This window comes from Xyrauchen texanus, chromosome 21 (genome assembly GCF_025860055.1).
Source record: "Xyrauchen texanus isolate HMW12.3.18 chromosome 21, RBS_HiC_50CHRs, whole genome shotgun sequence".
NCBI lineage: Eukaryota > Metazoa > Chordata > Actinopteri > Cypriniformes > Catostomidae > Xyrauchen > Xyrauchen texanus.
Window position 1 is genome coordinate 3,687,477 of NC_068296.1, and position 19,666 is coordinate 3,707,142.

Genomic DNA, 19,666 nt, shown 5'->3' on the forward strand with positions numbered 1-19,666 from the left:
TTAGTGGAACGCTCTTTAAACGTTACTACATTGTAAAACAAATATATATATATTTCCAAAATTTGTCATCACAACTATAAACTAATGCCACATTTTAAATGTGCTGATGTAAAATAAAACATTTTGAAATGTAGTTTTTGCTGATCAGAATTGTAATTTTTTTTTCATATTTTTTCAAATATATTTATTCATCTTCAGTAACAAGAAATAATTCAATAAGTAAAATGAATGTGGTTTCACTTTAAAGTAAAAAAGATTAGATATAGAGCTGAAGTGAATTACAAGTGATGGATAAATAATTATAGAAATAAATATCTATAAATTAATAAATTCAGAATTGACAAATAATAATAATAATAATAATAATGTCTAGATAATAAGAAATAATGTCTAGTCGAAAATTATGAAAGCGACACTTGTGTGGCATTATAACTCACTAAGTTAAAGTGGAGACAAATTTAGTACTTGAACGACATGAATCTATATATATATATATATAAGCAATGGTCCAGGTGGAACGTTGAAAGAACGTTCCGGTAACATTGAGAGAATGTTTCTGTAACAAGAGCATTGGAAAGTTCTAATAACATTCTACAGAATGATGCTATAACTAAGGAAGAACGCTGAAAAAACGTTTGCATAATCAGGACATTTAACGATCCATTAACGTTTTGTATAACATTTTATTAACCATTGAAAAACCTTGAGAGAGCGTTTCAGTAACGAGAGCCTGGAATGTTCTAATAACTTTATACAGAACGTTCTTATAACCAAAGAAGAACATTGAGAAAACGTTTGCAGACTGAGAAAATTGAACGCTCCAGTAACGTTTTAATAACCATCGAAAAACGTAGAGAACGTTTTTATAATGAGAGTATGGAACGTTCTAATAACATTCTACAGAACGTTCTTAAAACCAAAGAAGAACATTGAGAAAACGTTTGCACACTGAGAAAATTGAACGTTTCAGTAACATTTTAATAAATACTAAAAAACATAGAGAGCGTTTTTATAACGAGAGTATGGAACGTTCTAATAACATTCTACAGAACGTTCTTAAAACCAAAGAAGAACATTGAGAAAACGTTTTCACACTGAGAAAATTGAACGCTCCAGTAACGTTATAATAACCATTGAAAAATGTAGAGAACGTTTTTATAATGAGAGTATGGAACGTTCTAATAACATTCTACAGAACGTTCTTAAAACCAAAGAAGAACATTGAGAAAACGTTTGCACACTGAGAAAATTGAACGCTCCAGTAACGTTATAATAACCATTGAAAAATGTAGAGAACGTTTTTATAATGAGAGTATGGAACGTTCTAATAACATTCTACAGAACGTTCTTAAAACCAAAGAAGAACATTGAGAAAACGTTTGCACACTGAGAAAATTGAACGCTCCAGTAACATTATAATAACCATTGAAAAATGTAGAGAACTTTTTTATAATGAGAGTATGGAACGTTCTAATAACATTCTACAGAACGTTCTTAAAACCAAAGAAGAACATTGAGAAAACGTTTGCACACTGAGAAAATTGAACGCTCCAGTAACGTTATAATAACCATTGAAAAATGTAGAGAACGTTTTTATAATGAGAGTATGGAACGTTCTAATAACATTCTATAGAACGTTCTTAAAACCAAAGAAGAACATTGAGAAAACGTTTGCACACTGAGAAAATTGAACGTTCCAGTAACGTTTTAATAACCATTGAAAAACGTAGAGAACGTTTTTATAACGAGAGTATGGAACGTTCTAATAACATTCTACAGAACGTTCTTAAAACCAAAGAAGAACATTGAGAAAAGGTTTGCACACTGAGAAAATTGAAGGTTCCAGTAACATTTTAATAAATACTAAAAAACATAGAGAGCGTTTTTATAACAAGAGTATGGAACGTTCTAATAACGTTCTGCAGAAGATTCACATTACCAAGGAAGAACGGTAATACAAAAAATGGACGTATTTAGATCTTAGAACTTTCAGAAATAACGTTTTCACAACCTAATGCTAACGTTAGGAAAACTTACATAGAACATACAATTGTTAGCTGGGATTCACCCTTTGAATAAAGACATTTTGGGGAAATGTAGACATAATGGAAGACTTATCTCTGCATTCATACTGACCTCCAAGCTTGAGCTGAACTTTAGGACAGTCGGAGGTTTCTTTGTTGTACACTTTGTCTTCTTGCTTGCAGTCTCATTACTCGAACGAGGTGCTGATGGTGGAATGGAGGCTTGTTTCTCTGTTGATCCATTGCACTGGTCTGTCTGTAGGGTCCTGCCATTGGTGTTCTGTTGGGAATCTGTTATTCTCTGATCTTGACTGGTTTGTCCATTGCAGACTTGAGGGTCTGCCACTAGATTTAGGAGAGTACTGTGTACAAGTGAAATCCTTGTAGAAACAACAGGATTATGTGTGTCATTTTCAGGCAGTTTCACAACATGTGTTCATATGATTTCAGAAAGCAAAGTCTGCCGAGATTATATTTTTAATTAATCACTTGTAATGTCAGAGTGTCACTACATGTTGATTGAGGCCAAAAAATTAAACACCCAAGCACTGAAAAGTCTGAACAATGTTGCTCTTAAAAATGACCTACATTTATTGTAATTTTGAGTACCTGTATGATCTACATTTATTAATTTACATTTACTTAATAAACTGAAACTGAGAACCAAAGCAGAAAATATGTGTGCTTATTTAACGGGAGCCAGCTGGTAGATAGCTGTGCAGTGTGTAAACCTAGCGACTGATGCTAGGAGCTGTAGCCTTTAGCCTCCTTGTTAGAGCACCCACCTCCCACGCCGGAGACCTAGGTTTGAGTCCCGTACGGAGCGGGTAGAACAAGAGTGTCACATTGGTGCCGTGACCCGGATGGGGGTGAGTGTAACAGGAGCCAGCTGGTAGATAGCTGTGCAGTGTGTAAACCTCACTCTCCTGACCTCAAGAGGTGCACTAGTGACTGACGCTAGAGGCTGTAGCCTTTAGCCTCCTTGTTAGTACATCCCGCCTCCCACGCCGGAGACCTAGGTTCGAGTCACGTACGGAGCGGGTAGAACAAGAGCGTCACACTTACATAAGGGTCATTGACATATACGGTTGTCTGAGATCTAGTTTAAACATGTATCAAGTTCATGGTATGTTGGTTTCATACAATTTTGAAAAACATTATAGTATTTTCTACAATGTAACAAATTTATTTTTATTATGTTTAATAATGTAAAATGTGTTGTAACCATCAAGTAAAATACTTTCCGTACACTTTGAATACTTGTGAGTGTACTCAACTTTATCATTATTTTTTAAGTCTTTAAACATATTTAAATGTTTTGTTTTTGTTTTTTTTTTACAAATATCAGTATTTTTTTATCATGAATATAAGTTTTATTTGGGTTACTCCATGTGACCTGAACAAAATGTCTTATTTTATTATTTTTTTTAAAAAAAATTATTTATTTATTTAATGTAAATATGGTGATATGAAAGATGATTTGCATATGCGATATATTTGGAAAAAAATATTTTGGTCTAGTTTTCCAGTAAAAATATCTAAATATGAAAAAGGAAAAAAATCTGCCAATGTGGTAAGAAAAATTAACTTGTTTCCACTTTTTTAAATTAAGTAGATTTTTCTTTCCCCTTTTTACATTTTTTTTAAATTATTTTTATTAATATTTTTACTTTTAAGCATAAACATCACTATATATTTTTTATATCTATCTGTAAACAAGACAAAATATCTTGTGAAATTATGCATGTCAATTACATTTACCTTGTTTTAAGAATATTAAGATCAAAAAAGAGAAAATCAAATTAAGAAATCAAGACAAAAATCATTTTTTGCAGTGCATATACAGTATACTGTATTTATATGTAATCATTTTCTTAATGAGTATTTTTGTCTTGTTGTCAAGTATAAATATCTGAATATAAAAAAAAAATAGATCATAACTGACAAGCAAAATGGCATAAGATATTTAGTATATAAGATGCTTAAAAATAAAAACAAACACCCATAAACAAGTGACTAAGGGGGTCCGCATGTTCTCAATCTATATTTTATATAGTGAGACTGGTCTTTTGTCTCTAGACTTTATAGCAATCAAATATAAAGTATTGCTGTTAAAACTGATTGTCTCTCACCTCAGTGACGATAACTTTGCTGAGATCTGATTCGCTGTAGCTACGTTTATTTAGAAGGATTTCCCTTTTCCTTTCCAAGAACCCAAATGGCTCGTCCCAGGACTCGCAGGAGAACGTTCTGCAGGAGACTCTCCTCTCCCTCAATACTGGCAGGTTCCTCTTTGAAAGTGTGTCCCTCACGGTCTTCCTTACAGCCAAAATGGTCGCCCTCTTCTCCATTTCTCTCTGGACCTCTGGAGGACACGATGCCCCTTGAGTTAAAGCTATCAGCATTCTGCAGAGGACGTGTAGGATCTTGGGCGTGTGTGCGAGGGTGCGGGCCTCTTCCCCATGTAGCAGAAGAGCCTGGCGCTGGAGGTACTGCCCCAGACTGAAGGTGGAACCGTGTCGCAAGTTCAGGCATGGGAACTGGGCCAACTGGGAGCCCATAAGTCGGGCAAAATCAAACACCAGATTGATCTGTGACTGAGTCTGGATTGAGCGAGGTCGTTTGATCCGAACATAGTGGACTGCTTCACTGGCACTGATTCGACTCGTGTACACCAGAAAGCAGGCAATGAGAACACCTGTTCAGGAGGGCAAATATTAGGGAGTTCTAGAATCTAGAATGTGTTGTTCACATAGAACCTCAAACTGAATCTAGAATGTGTTGTTCACAAAGAACCTCAAACTGAATCTAGAATGTGTTGTTCACATAGAACCTCAAACTGAATCTAGAATGTGTTGTTCACAAAGAACCTCAAACTGAATCTAGAATGTGTTGTTCACATAGAACCTCAAACTGAATCTAGAATGTGTTGTTCACATAGAACCTCAAACTGAATCTAGAATGTGTTGTTCACATAGAACCTCAAACTGAATCTAGAATGTGTTGTTCACATAGAACCTCAAACTGAATCTAGAATGTGTTGTTCACATAGAACCTCAAACTGAATCTAGAATGTGTTGTTCACATAGAACCTCAAACTGAATCTAGAATGTGTTGTTCACATAGAACCTCAAACTGAATCTAGAATGTGTTGTTCACATAGAACCTCAAACTGAATCTAGAATGTGTTGTTCACATAGAACCTCAAACTGAATCTAGAATGTGTTGTTCACATAGAACCTCAACTGAATCTAGAATGTGTTGTTCACATAGAACCTCAAACTGAACCTAGAATGTGTTGTTCACATAGAACCTCAAACTGAACCTAGAATAAGTTGTTCACATAGAACCTCAAACTGAATCTAGAATGTGTTGTTCACATAGAACCTCAACTGAATCTAGAATGAAAGTGATGATGTATGTTAAAGGGATAATTCACCCAAAAATGACAATTCTGCTATTATTCACAACAGTTCATAGTGACCACATCATTCAAGCTTCAAAAGGACCATTAAAAAAACAAGTTAACCAAGTAGCATGAAATATGATTAATTTGCCATGTCATTTGAAGCCGTAAAATCGCTTTGTGTGAAATCTCATTCTCCAATATGTTTATTATAACTGTCACTTTGCGATCGGTCATGTGACATGCAAGAACCGATGGCTTTTAATATACATTTAATCAAACCTGGCGCAACATGCCATTGGCATATTGGCACGAATTTTCCTCTTTGGTGGAGGGGAGATTATCATTGAATAACTACTAAAACATCGGTCCTGTATGACTTAATATTTTTTAATAATTTATAATTTTCACACAGCTTTTTATTTTAGTCATAATTTCTGTCTTTTACGGAAAAGAAAATCCTTTACATTTCCGGTTGTCAATATTTCATCATGGCATATTTATTCATTTTAGTCCATTTTACTAAATTTGACCAAAGCGGCATGACATTTTCGTAAACAAAAATAACATTTTAGTTGATGATAATGTGCACAAAAAAAACACGTATTAACCCCTCTAACTTTGGTGCATTTGTGTTCAATTTTTCACACTCAAATTTAAAAACTCACTATTTACACAGACTGTGAACTAATACAATTTTTTAAAAAATTAAAAATTTGATCAGAAATCTCTCTAAATCGTATATATGTTTATAATCTTATGATACACAGAAATGTTTTGTTGTTGTTGTCCTAACTTTGTAAACATGTAATTCTGGTCCTGTTCACTCAACCTCACTTTGAAAACACTTATTTTATTACACTAGATGGCAGTAAGCTTTCACCTTACATCACAATATAGAGATCTGAAATGTAGGTGGCGCTCTAATGCATTTTATCCCTCACAGATGTACTCGTCCATAGACATTCAGTCTAATGTTCAGTTCATGCACCGCCATCATTGTTTCATCGAATATCTCAGCCTCTGAGTGGACTAGAAGCTCAATTTAAGTGTTATTAGAAAGCTGAGATCCTTCCCTTTATGATGTTTGTATCATCAATAGTCAATAACATATATGTCCGATGATTTGTTTAGTATTCATTTTCAGCGTGAATGTTTTGAGGCCTTGTTTTGTTATTTTAAGTAACATAACTTGGTTAACTTAAGATGGATATCTTCTAAGCTTTCAAATGATACCTCACATGCCTGACTTATATATACAGAAACGTTAAGATTTTTCGCGATATAACGCCCCCTTTTGGACCTGCAGGTCCAACAGAACCAAATATTCAAATACTTTGAAAAAATATATAAGCTATTTACAATTATGTAAACATGTATCAAACATATTATGTTTATTATGTAAAACTAAGCAACATGAGAAAACAGTCCTAAAAAACTTCTTTATAGATATTTCTTTAGTTAAAAAACATTTAAAAAATGTTCATGCATTGGTAATTTTTTGCTCTATCTTTTTTTTATTGGCATATTATCGTCAACGAAATAATAGCTGAAATAAAACTGAAATAAATTAATAAAACTGAAATAATAGCATATAATGAGTATACTTAAGTATTAGCTACTTTTTAGAAGTTACTCTGTTGTGAATTCTTGTAGCGTGTTTTTAAGGAATTGGACGGATGTTACACATTCTGACTAGCTCGTAACTTTGTTCAAGTTCACTTGTTCATTGGCTTCATTGTTTGTGCAGATGTAAGTTATAATATTACATTTATGTTGTGAATAAAGCTGATTAATGTCACTTATATAGGATGTTTGAGTGAGGTAATTAACCAGTTGGTAAACTTCATTGTACAGGTGTTCAGCTCTTTCAGAGAATCCCCAACATACTAAGACTGGATGATTTCTATAAATTCTTTATAGATATTTCTTTCGTAATAAATAAATAAATAAATAAATAAAAAAAAAACAATTTTCATGCATTGGTAATTTTTTGCTCTATTTTTTTTTTATTATTGGCATATTATCGTCAACAGTGTGTTTTAATTACAACCGTTTAATTATCGGCATTATAAGTCTTTTTCGTCTCGTCTTCGTTATTGTTGAGTAGAACAAAAAAACCTTTGTCAACAAACACTTTAATCAGTTATTTCATTTATGAGATTAACTCGCATTTCAATTTCATAACAAATTTCCATCAAATTGAAATGAGTAATCTTTAACAAAATTAAATAAATAAAAATATTTAAAATTGTATTCATTTAATTTTTTTTATGATTGCACAATTCAATTTATTGGAATTTTTTTTATAAAATTGCAAAGCGTAAATCTTAAAAAATTATATATATATATTATTATTATTATTATTATTATTATTATTAATGAGCTTAAAAGACACTTCAATAGAATAAAGAGCTGTGAAGATTCTTCAATTTTTCTCCTACTGGGTTCCACAGAAAACATAAAAGTATACGGGTTTGGAACGACATGAGGGTGAGTAAATAATAATAGACTTTCCATTTTTGGGTGAACTATTTCTTTAATTTGCAACCTGTCCTGCCGAGGCCTGCATGGCAATGTACAGCCACCTTCCCCTCCTGAACCGAGAACGCCAACACCTTCACAGCATCCAACATCCCCTCCAGAGTCGACACCCCATGATCAGTCATCCCAAAATTATAGAAGTAAACTACCAGAAGAATATAAGTCAAAAGCAATAGCTGTCATTCATATATTCATATAAGGTGATTGATGAATGTGTTTATCTGTGACTCACTTTGGCTGTCCATAAAGACTTGCGGTGAATATGTGAAGCCGCTGTCAGGCTCCAGTGCAGGGCCGCAGTGAGCATGCTCCCCGGGAAGCTGCATGTTAATGATGGATTTAATGTTCAACCTGTAAGAATGTACACAGACAGACTTAAAGACTTGTAAAAATGATATCCATTGAAAAAGACTCCACATCCCATCTTAAGAAGCATTTGGAAGTTCTGTTTTTTCTCTATATATAAAGTATTTAATGACAAACATTTCAGAGTGCATTCACATGCAACTTTGTTCTTTTGCAACATGTGAATGCACTTCTGAACCTTTTCATGAAGTACAAACCATGCATCTCTACATGATCTCAAGAGACATTCTCTCATCATTGCTTTCAAAGCTGGATGATAAAAAGTCCAATACCTATTCTTAATTTCCTAAAGAACCACTATTCTTTTAACAATCCTTGATAACATTATTTTTGTGATCCATCTCAATGACTGACTCATATCAGCTATCTGTTTGATTTTATGTTTACTAATGTTTAAAAGGAGTGTTGATTGGTTCTTAATACATTTAAAATTCATGTTAAGATTGTAACCAACATATGCAACGGGTAATCCAAAAGTAATCAGATTTATTACCCAAAAAGTATAATCTAAAAGATTAACAGATTACTATTTAAATTGGGTAATTTGTGCATGTTAAAAATGCCAAAAGGTGTTAATTAATATGTACAAAAAAATCAATAAAAATTGATGTCCATACAGCACCTAAAATATACATACACTTTCCCTATAAAAAATTTAAAAATACCAAAAAAAGTTCCAGTATCACCCATCAAAATAAAAGTCCTTTGCCAATTCAAAATACCATGTAATCCGCTACAAAATAAATCAATAAGGCCTATTTATTTAACATAAATTCATAAATATTTACTCAGCATGCCAACATAAAAATATCTGAATAAATTTGACTCTAACCCTAGTAAACCATAAAACCGGCTATATTTCACACTTTATTTAGATTCTGTTAAAAAGTGCTCACCTTTTGAACTGCTCTATGATGCTGTATCTTTCAATAAGATGTGTAGAAGGTCGTGCCATTGCAATAATATCATCAGTCACCCTGAATACAGTGATAAATAATATGCAGTAAAATTATGCATGGTTGTATTACGATATACTTGTGAGTCAAAGAAAGCTGGGATTATTTCACTATACGTCACAATACCATAAATGGATAGTTCACCCAAAACTCTCCCTCATGTTGCTCCAAAAACCATATGACTTTCTTTGAGATGGTATTGTGAGGCAGTAGTTAGCCTCAGTCACCATTCACTTTCACTGCACCTTTTTTTCCAAACATTGAAAGTGAATAGTGACTGAGACCTAACATCTCCTTTTGTGTTCCATGAAAGAAAACAAGTCAGAACAACAGGTTTGGAACAACATGAGGTTTAACGGAATAGTTCACCCAAAAAAACAATATTTGTGTTCAACTCAAATAAGGTAATTTTAGATGCATCACGCAATTTTGAGAAACATCTTACATTCAAAAATGCATTTCAGTGTTCAAATTCACACTTGAGTATTTGCATAATTGAAAGAGTGCCTTTTTGTTTTTCTTTATGATTTTTTCACTTTCCCAGTTTCTGTTCTGTTCTCTCGTTCTAAATGCTGACATCTTGTCAGTGTGCAAAAGATGTGCACCAATCCGAATGGCAAATTACGTAAACGTCAAAGAATGTGAGTAATATTTTTAAAATAGAAATGCTTTACGACTCACCAGCTTGAGAACACGCCCTTAATGGCCTGCTGGCTCGTACTCCAGCACGCCGGACCCTCATAGCGGCAGTCCCTCCCTCCACAAGCCAGGAGACAGATGATTTTTGGAGGGATTGCTTTCACCAGACTCTCCCTGGCCTGAGAGTATGAGGGCCTGGGGACTGGAACCTGTGGTGTCATGGAGGAGAGGAGAGGAGGAGAGGAGAGGAGAGGAGAGGAGAGGAGAAGAGGAGAATAGAGGAGAGGAGGAGGAGAGGAGAGGGGAGAGGAGAGGAGAGGAGATGGGAGGAGAGGAGAGGAGAGAGGAGGAGAAGAGAGGGGAGGAAATGAGAGAGGAGGAGAGGAGAGAGGAGGAGAGGAGGAGAGAGAGGAGGAGAGAGGAGGAGAGGAGATGGGAGGAGAGGAGAATAGAGGAGAGGAGAGAGGAGGAGAGAGAGGAGAGGAGATGAGGAGGAGGAGAGGAGAAGAGGAGAGGAGAGGAGAGGAGGAGGAGAGGAGAGGAGAGAGGAGGAGAAGAGAGGAGAGGAGAGAGGAGGAGAGGAGAAGAGGAGAGGAGAGGAGAGGAGGAGGAGAGTAGAGGAGAGGAGAGAGGAGGAGAGAGGAGGAGAGGAGGAGAGGAGGAGAGGAGAGGAGAGAGGAGAGGAGAGAGAGGAGAGAGAGGAGAGGAGAGAGGAGGAGAGGAGAGGAGAGGAGAGGAGGAGAGGAGAGGGAGAGGAGAGGAGAGGAGAAGAGGAGAATAGAGGAGAGGAGAGAGGAGGAGAGAGGAGGAGAGGAGAAGAGGAGAGGAGAGGAGAGGAGAGGAGAAGAGGAGAATAGAGGAGAGGAGGAGAGAGGAGAGAGGAGGAGAGGAGAGGAGAGGAGAGGAACTAAAAGCAAATGACTGTGTATATTTTAACTTATGGCTTATCCTTAGCAGGCTGCAGTTTAAATTGTGATATACTTTCAAAAATAAGCACAGGAAATCTACAGACCGGAAATAAGAGACAGTAAACATGCAAACAGTCAAAGACAGGATTGTGCTACATTATAAAAATATATATACCTTAGGTCATTTTTCTCATTGCACAATAAAATAAAACCTTAAGAAATTGTTTAGAAAATAGTATTTCAGAGCACTCAAGCTATACGTACAACAATTCATCACTGTGCCGCCACCACATTTGCTGACCTACATTTGAAGCTTTAGGCCTGATCTGCAGTTCTGTACTGTTCTCAGTCTATATTGATCATTCTAGTATACCAGCCAAAATACTGACTTACCCATTTGGATCCATCGCTAAAAAGATCATGTGTTTTAGTTATATGGATTATGTGTAGACAGCATAACATACATGTAGAGAGTACCCAACATGACTGCTGCATTCAGGCACATGTGCGCATCTTAAAGCTGACTCAGCTATTAGTTTCCAATCCGTATTAAGTGTCATAAATACTTAGTGGAATGACATTCATGGTTCATAGTAAGCCTAATTATATAACATGATCTGTCAAGGTGTAAAAGAACTACCTAACAATTACACACTTATTTAGACTGATTGATAAACAAGAGAGATGTTTAAAGGAATGTGCTGGATGAATGTTTACTTTGTGCCAGTCTTGGCTGATTCTGATGCTAAACGATGGCCTCATTCATCATGTTAGAAATGCATTACCAAAGTAGTTGTATTGGCATTTCGTTCAATGAAATTAGCAATTGGAGACACATTTTGATTTTGATTGATTTTATTTTTAAGCAGGGGTGTTACCTGTGTGGCCTGTTAGAAGATTGTAGAGATATTAATTATATCTACAACAACATTAACTAACAACACCCTTCCCACACTAACCTCATTTTCCGCTAGACAATTAAATTCAGTTAATGAATGACAATTAAATGTCATTCAGTAACAATATTTCTATACAATTCATTAAATGAATCAACACAAAAATTCATGACATTTATCGATACAAAATTCAGTAAATGAATTTATACCAAAATAATGCTGAAAAGATACCAGGCCCATTCTCAGGAAACAGAGTCCTTTGACATACTGCATATGATTTATTACTGACAATATTATTTTATTCAGTTATCATTCATTTATTCACATTAATTGAAAGCTTTGAATGTTTGAATTTGAATGAAGAAATGTCCAAATTAAACATCTCTTTTTTTTTATGTTAGTTTTATCTGAATACCAATTCGTTTATCCTATTTACTAATGCAACATTTTATAAAAACATGTCTTTTTATTGAAATTCAAATATAAATTCACTTCTTCTAAAAATACTGAATTTGGCATCTTATTTGAGGAAGTGAAATAATCAATGTCTTGTTGATCACATGGTTCAAACAGAAGTTACTTTATCTTACAGTATCTGAATTTCATTTCTTTCATATCCTTAAAAAAATTATCTCTGTTATGGGGAAAACCAAACATGGATTTTTCCAAAAACGAATTGTTCCCTGACATTTTCGGGCACAAATGGAATCGCTTCCTGAGAATGGGCCACCACATTCTATTAGAAATGAATGGATATCTATAGCATTGTAATGACTCTGCTATTTACAATCTTATGATTGTAAATAAATCATAATAAACATTTTTTTAGACCAGAGCTTGGACAAACACGCCGGGGCAGCTGTGGCTCAGTTGGTAGAGCGGGTCGGCCACTAATCGCAGGGTTGGTGGTTTGAATCCTGGCCCACACGACTCCACATGCCGAAGTGTCCTTGGGCAAGACACTGAACCCCAAGTTGCTCCCAATGGCAGGCTAGCATCTTGCATGCAGCTCTGCCATCATTTGTGTATGGGTGAATGAGTCACAGTGTAAAGCGCTTTGAATACCATTAAGGTTAAAAAGGCGCTATATAAGTACAGACCATTTACCATGATGCTATAGTTTCACAACAAAAACTACATAGGTAAGGGTAAATCCACTCCTAAAATGACTAACGTGCATCCAGTCATACAGCTGGTGTCCAAGATATTGAACCACGAGGCTGCACCGGATCTCCGTATGCTCCTTCTTGGTTTCTTCTGATCAGACAGACTTCAAAGCAGACTGCAACAATCCTGCTGCAGTAAACAGCAGAAGTAGTTCAAGTATCTCTGTGGATAATCCTCAGTGTGTGAAGCTTAAACACAGAAACAGTGTTTTTATAAACTCTTCATTTCCATAAAGGAAAAGAAAGTTCATGAATATTATCCAGCAGCTTTGCACTCTTCTCATCAATCAATGATGTAGACTAGTGGTCCACCCGAGGTGGCAGACATCCATTTATATGTGGACCAAAGTCATTCTTGTCTTCATCTTCACCCTCCATGTAGATCTGGATCTGTTTGTGGAGGACAACATTATTATATTACATTATTTATTTAAATATTGGACAATTGTTTTCTTCTACACAAAACAATGATTCATTTCCATTTATCAAAACTACGCATATAAATAATATTATACAGTCAATGAGCACTTTACAATTGTACAGAGCGGTTATCTGAGTTACTGTAGACTTTCTCAGTTTGAACTCAACAAGACATTTCCATCCACAGAACTGCCGCTCATTGGATATTTTTTGTTTTTGGCATCATTCGGAGTAAATTCTAGAGACTGTCCCAGTAATCATCTTACTTTCATTGTCATAAACTATCATTTTTATGATTTTCTATTATTTCTGTTTGTTAATATAGTAAATAAACTATATAGCTCACTGCTACATAGGACAGACTAACTAACAGTTGCTTGTTTCCATTAGGGAAAACACAAGGGTTGCACAAACAGACACAAAAGAAGAAAACCGATGTTACTGCCACTGTACAGCAGAGAAGTTGCGAGATCCATCGTTTCCATGGAGGAATGTTCCATTAAGGTCTACAGTCAGGTTTCGTCATTGATACGTATGGCGCGGGAGGTGTTTATGGATCGTGGCGGCATTGCCTTAGTCCCGACAGGAACTGTGTGTTTGGCTTCTGGTTTGTATCAACAAATAAACACAGTTCATGGATCCAGCGTGTCTATCTAGCCCTTTCTCAACACTGGCTGCATCTGGGTGTGGAGTGTTTGTATACCTTTGGCAGCAGACGCCTACTCCAGCACCTCCATCATCGTCATCGTTGTCGTCCTCTTCACTCCCCTCCAGTAAGATCTGTTGATGGAGGGCAAACATTGTGACTCAGTTAAATATTGAGCAGTTTATCACCAGATTGTACACTGGATATCAAGTGGGAGCCCAGCACAGTATTAGATTTGCTAATCATACAAAAGTAAACAAAGATGTTCTTAAATTCCAACCACGAACAGCATATGCATGGTTGGGACTAGTGATCATAAATGCAAAGAATGGATATGTCATAACCATATAATCTAGCACCAAAAACATCCCCAATATATTAGTTTAATCAAATCACATGTTTGTTATTACATCATATATCACCACTAATCATTATAACATGTAAAGGGAGACCGATATATCAGTTTTAACAATTAATCATTGATGGTTTTTGGAACTATCGATTATCTGCAAAAATTAATCTGCAATTCATTTCTGAATTTCAAAATAAAAGTCCCCGGTGTTTTTCTGACTTCTTTATACTTAAAAGTCCCGTGTCATGCACCAAATCTTTATTTTTTCTGGTTATTATTGGGATGTCACGTTTGCATGCAATCAGCATGCGCTACACGGACTGATTTAACCGTTGCGCACCTTCTCTGTGTTTACATCAGTGTCTCACGATGAACGAGTTTTCATGCGCGACTTCCCGAGAACGTCGATGGGGGAGAATATGGTGGAGGATGCAGCGACTGAACCAAATGAAAACAATAAAAGTTCTAGAAGACTCCACCTAAGACCTGAGATAGGAAAACCCCTGGCACGCTCTCAACTCTTTACAATGAGATGCAGGGTGAAAAAGAAATTATGTTCTGCACTTTGACGTGCATATTCACAAACAAAAGATTAATATTTCAAATAATGCATGCTTAATATGTGTGTGTGTGTGTGTGTGTGTGTGTGTGTGTGTGTGTGTGAGCGTGTATTTATCACTTTGTGGGGACCAAATGTCCCCATAAGGATAGTAAAACCCGAAATTTTTGACCTTGTGGGGACATTTTGTCGGTCCCCATGAGGAAAACAGCTTATAAATCATACTAAATTATGTTTTTTGAAAATGTACAAATGCAGAAAGTTTTCTGTGAGGGTTAGGTTTAGGGGTAGGGTTAGGTTTAGGGGATAGAATATAAAGTTTGTACAGTATAAAAACCATTATGTCTATGGAAAGTCCCCATAAAACATGGAAACACAACATGTGTGTGTGTGTGTGTGTGTGTGTGTGTGTGTGTGTGTGTGTGTGTGTGTGTGTGTGTGTGTGTGTGTGAGCGTGCATTTATCACTTTGTGGGGACCAAATGTCCCCATAAGGATAGTAAAACCCGAAATTTTTGACCTTGTGGGGACATTTTGTCGGTCCCCATGAGGAAAACAGCTTATAAATCATACTAAATTATGTTTTTGAAAATGTAAAAATGCAGAAAGTTTTCTGTGAGGGTTAGGTTTAGGGGTAGGGTTAGGTTTAGGGGATAGAATATAACGTTTGTACAGTATAAAAACCATTATGTCTATGGAAAGTCCCCATAAAACATGGAAACACAACTGTGTGTGTGTGTGTGTGTGTGTGTGTGTGTGTGTGTGTGTGTGTGTGTAGCGTGCATTTATCACTTTGTGGGGACCAAATGTCCCCATAAGGATAGTAAAACCCGAAATTTTTGACCTTGTGGGGACATTTTGTCGGTCCCCATGAGGAAAACAGCTTATAAATCATACTAAATTATGTTTTTTGAAAATGTAAAAATGCAGAAAGTTTTCTGTGAGGGTTAGGTTTAGGGGTAGGGTTAGGTTTAGGGGATAGAATATAACGTTTGTACAGTATAAAAACCATTATGTCTATGGAAAGTCCCCATAAAACATGGAAACACAACATGTGTGTGAGTGTGTGTGTGTGTGTGTGTGTGTGATTTTAACAATTATAACAGATTCTCTCATTAAGTTTTAATTTCATGCAATGTCATTAATATGTAATTGAAACTCATTTTAATACTTACAAAAAAAAGATCAAATACACAGTATAAGATTTTTAACAACAGAAGGAGAGGATGCATGAAAATTACTCAAAAGTGTTTACATTAGTTAGGCTATAAGAACTGATAGTTTTGGCATTTGTTGTTGTAACTGTTTGAAAATATAATAAGCAAGTTAACTGCTATACCTGCACTTTTTGTACTTATTTCAAAAAACATGTTTTGATTATGCTTTTAAGTAAAAACAAACGTAATATTATACGTAATAAACGCTTATATTTTCCTAATAAGAAGATAATTATCTTACCATGGTGATGATTTCTTTAAGGTTAAGAGCAGAATGGTTTTATGCAGTTTATAAATAATGCAGATATGCTGTGTCCTTTACTTATACTTTTCCTCTGCAGTTCACGCCCCTTTACAGTACAGTACAACATGAGGTGATCTGCACCGCCGGCCAATCCTGTAAAGTCACGTTAGATTCAGAGTTTGTTTAGTTTTTGGTTGGGGGATTTTCTTCACACAGAAATGAAAGTGAGAGAGAATTGTTGAGAGATATTTCAAAGCTCTGAATGATGTGAACTCTATCATAGCAAAACAACAAAACACACTGTTTAGCTTCTCAGTAACAATGCTATTTTATTGAATGAATACTAATGTTATGTTTCCATGACAACATTAAGTCAAAATAAGCTCAAACGTTGAACATAAGTTGTGAGTCTTATATATTTTGTCGGATGTTAAGAATCACAGCTGGTGACGTCCGATTCATGAATTAATTCCTCATTTGAGTCGGTTCTTTTCAATAAACCGTTCATAAGCCTTAGCACGATCTGAATCGGTTCCCAAATCGCGATTCAATCGGAATCATTCGGACTCGTTTGAAGGGGTTTTCCACTCAGTACAACAGTAACATGATACTTTCGGAGCATATTAAAAGGAATACTGGATGAAGTGGAATATTTACATGGAATCAATTGAAAGCAAACCTGCAAATGGATCCAACCATTCCCTAGTGATGAAGAAGCTCTTTGAGTACAATGGTACTCTTTGAAGCACCTTATCTCAAAGTGAAGGCCTCAATGTACAGGTGAAACTCGAAAAATTAGAATATCATGCAAAAGTTCATTAATTTCAGTAATTCAACTTAAAAGGTGAAACTAATATATTATATAGACTCATTACAAGCAAAGTAAGATATTTCAAGCCTTTATTTGATATAATTTTGATGATTATGACTTACAGCTTATGAAAACCCCAAATTCAGAATCTCAGAAAATTTGAATATTACATGAAATCAATAAAAAAAAAGGATTTTAAATACAGAAATGTCGGCCCTCTGAAAAGTATAATCATGCATATGTACTCAGTACTTGGTTTGGGCCCCTTTTGCATTAATTACTGCCTCAATGCGGCGTGGCATGGATGCTATCAGCCTGTGGCACTGCTGAGGTGTTATGGAAGACCAAGATGCTTCAATAGCTGCCTTCAGCTCTTCTGCATTGTTTGGTCTCATGCCTCTCATCTTTCTCTTGGCAATGCCCCATAGATTCTCTATGGGGTTCAGGTCAGGAGAGTTTGCTGGCCAATCAAGCACAGTAATACCATGGTCATTGAACCAGGTTTTGGTACTTTTGGCAGTGTGGGCAGGTGCCAAGTCCTGCTGGAAAATGAAGTCAGCATCTCCATAAAGCTTGTCTGCTGAAGGAAGCATGAAGTGCTCTAAAATGTCCCGGTAGACGGCTGCGTTGACTCTGGACTTAATAAAGCACAGTGGACCAACACCAGCCGATGACATGGCTCCCCAAACCAACACAGACTGTGGAAACTTCACACTGGACTTCAAGCATCTTGGATTGTGTGCCTCTCCATTCTTCCTCCAGACTCTGGGACCTTGGTTTCCAAATGAGATGCAAAATTTGCTCTCATCAGAAAAGAGGACTTTGGACCACTGAGCAACAGACCAGTTCTTTTTTTCTTTAGCCCAGGTAAGACGTTTGACATTTGAAGCCCATGTCCAGGACCCATCTGTGTGTGGTGGCTCTTGATGCAGTAACTCCAGCCTCAGTCCACTCCTTGTGAAGCTCCCCCACACATTTGAATGGCCTTTTCCTGACAATCCTCTCCAGGCTACGGTCATCCCTGCTGCTTGTGCACCTTTTTCTTCCACACTTTTCCCTTCCACTTAACTTTCTATTAATGTGCTTTGATACAGCACTTTGAGAACATCCAACTTCTTTTGCAATTACCTTTTGAGGCTTTCCCTCCTTGTGGAGGGTGTCAATGATGGTTTTCTGCACAACTGTCAGGTCAGCAGTCTTCCCCATGATTGTGAATTCAACTGAACCAGACTGAGAGACCATTTAAAGGCTCAGGAACCCTTTGCAGGTGTTTAGCTGATTAGAGTGTGACACTTTGAGCCTACAATACTGAACCTTTTCACAATATTCTAATTTTCTGAGATTCTGAATTTGGGGTTTTCATAAGCTGTAAGCCATAATCATCAAAATTATATCAAATAAAGGCTTGAAATATCTTACTTTGCTTTTAATGAGTCTATATAATATATTAGTTTCACCTTTTAAGTTGAATTACTGAAATTAATGAACTTTTGCACGATATTCTAATTTTTCGAGTTTCACCTGTATGTTTTTCTGTTGTAATACATCTTGGCATCTAGGCATACAAACCTCTGAGCAACAGACTGTCTCCCTAACATTGTGTTTAAAATGAATTGCTTGTGTTGTTGTTGTATTCCTCACTTATTCGTCGCTGTATAATCACTGGAGACAGCTGAAGACTCGTCTAAGAAGTAGCATGACATGTTAGATTAATGCACATAAACACGGTGATTATTGACACCTTGGATATTGAAAATCTCATGAAGACTTATTAGCAACACCTCTGAGCACAAGGCCACATTTGGGGTCTTTAAGTAACGGGTAGGACAATTCTTAGCTTACAGTATTTTCCAATTGCTAACACACTAAAATGACATGCACAGCACAATAATTTAAACTGACACACAGAGAGCAAAACCAAAAGTCTAAACACATTTTCTGCTTTACACACATTTTGCAATTCAAATGGCACTTTTTACATGTACTGCAGACGGTTCTTTGCATAAGACACAACAATCTGACATAAAGTCACATGTTTGCCATTTCAACATGTGCCACCTGGACAAACACGTCAATGGTTAATTGTTAGCACTTCAATCAGGAAGTAAGCACTATGAATAGACCACAGGTGAGCACCTTTTGTTTTACAACAACAATGGAAGATGTTACGATTCAGGGATGGATAAGGCACTCAAGGCGCTTCTTCCCTCAATGTCTGGTAAGGGAAGATATTGCCTGTGATGTGGACGAGGCGTTGTGGCCAGACCCAGCTGTGCGGCAAGATGCTGCCTAATTATTTTTGCCTCTTTTTTTTTTTCTATTTTTTTTTTCAGCACATTTTTTCTGCAATGTTCTTTTTCAGTTTACTGTTTTTTGTGAGCATATTTTTGTTGAGTCCAATGTAAATATATCTGCTGTGCATATGTTGCACTGACTTGTTTGGTGTGTGTGTGTGTGTGTGTGTGTGTGTGTGTGTGTGTGTGTGTGTGTGTGTGTGTGTGTGTGTGTGTGTG

The 19,666-nt window shown here is 36.1% G+C and overlaps 1 protein-coding gene and 1 long non-coding RNA gene across 2 annotated transcripts in view; both read right to left on the reverse strand.

Moving 5' to 3' along the window:
• The window catches only part of zgc:77752 (uncharacterized protein LOC393862 homolog), a 14,870-nt gene extending 4,603 nt beyond the window's left edge, over nt 1-10,267 (reverse strand). Inside the window, 7 exon segments of the mRNA XM_052151871.1 lie at nt 2,137-2,269; nt 2,271-2,404; nt 4,157-4,722; nt 7,982-8,119; nt 8,207-8,325; nt 9,237-9,317; nt 9,978-10,267. Of these exon segments, the coding sequence (XP_052007831.1) occupies nt 2,137-2,269; nt 2,271-2,404; nt 4,157-4,722; nt 7,982-8,119; nt 8,207-8,325; nt 9,237-9,317; nt 9,978-10,156 (1,350 nt within the window). The 5' untranslated portion in view covers nt 10,157-10,267.
• A 1,425-nt stretch (nt 10,268-11,692) lies between these two features.
• On the reverse strand, nt 11,693-16,395 carry LOC127661251 (uncharacterized). Its single transcript, XR_007972749.1, has 3 exons — nt 16,340-16,395; nt 14,029-14,105; nt 11,693-13,295 (listed from the first exon to the last, which is right to left on the reverse strand). It is a non-coding gene; the product is annotated as an uncharacterized LOC127661251 (long non-coding RNA).
• Nucleotides 16,396-19,666: the final 3,271 nt, after the last annotated feature.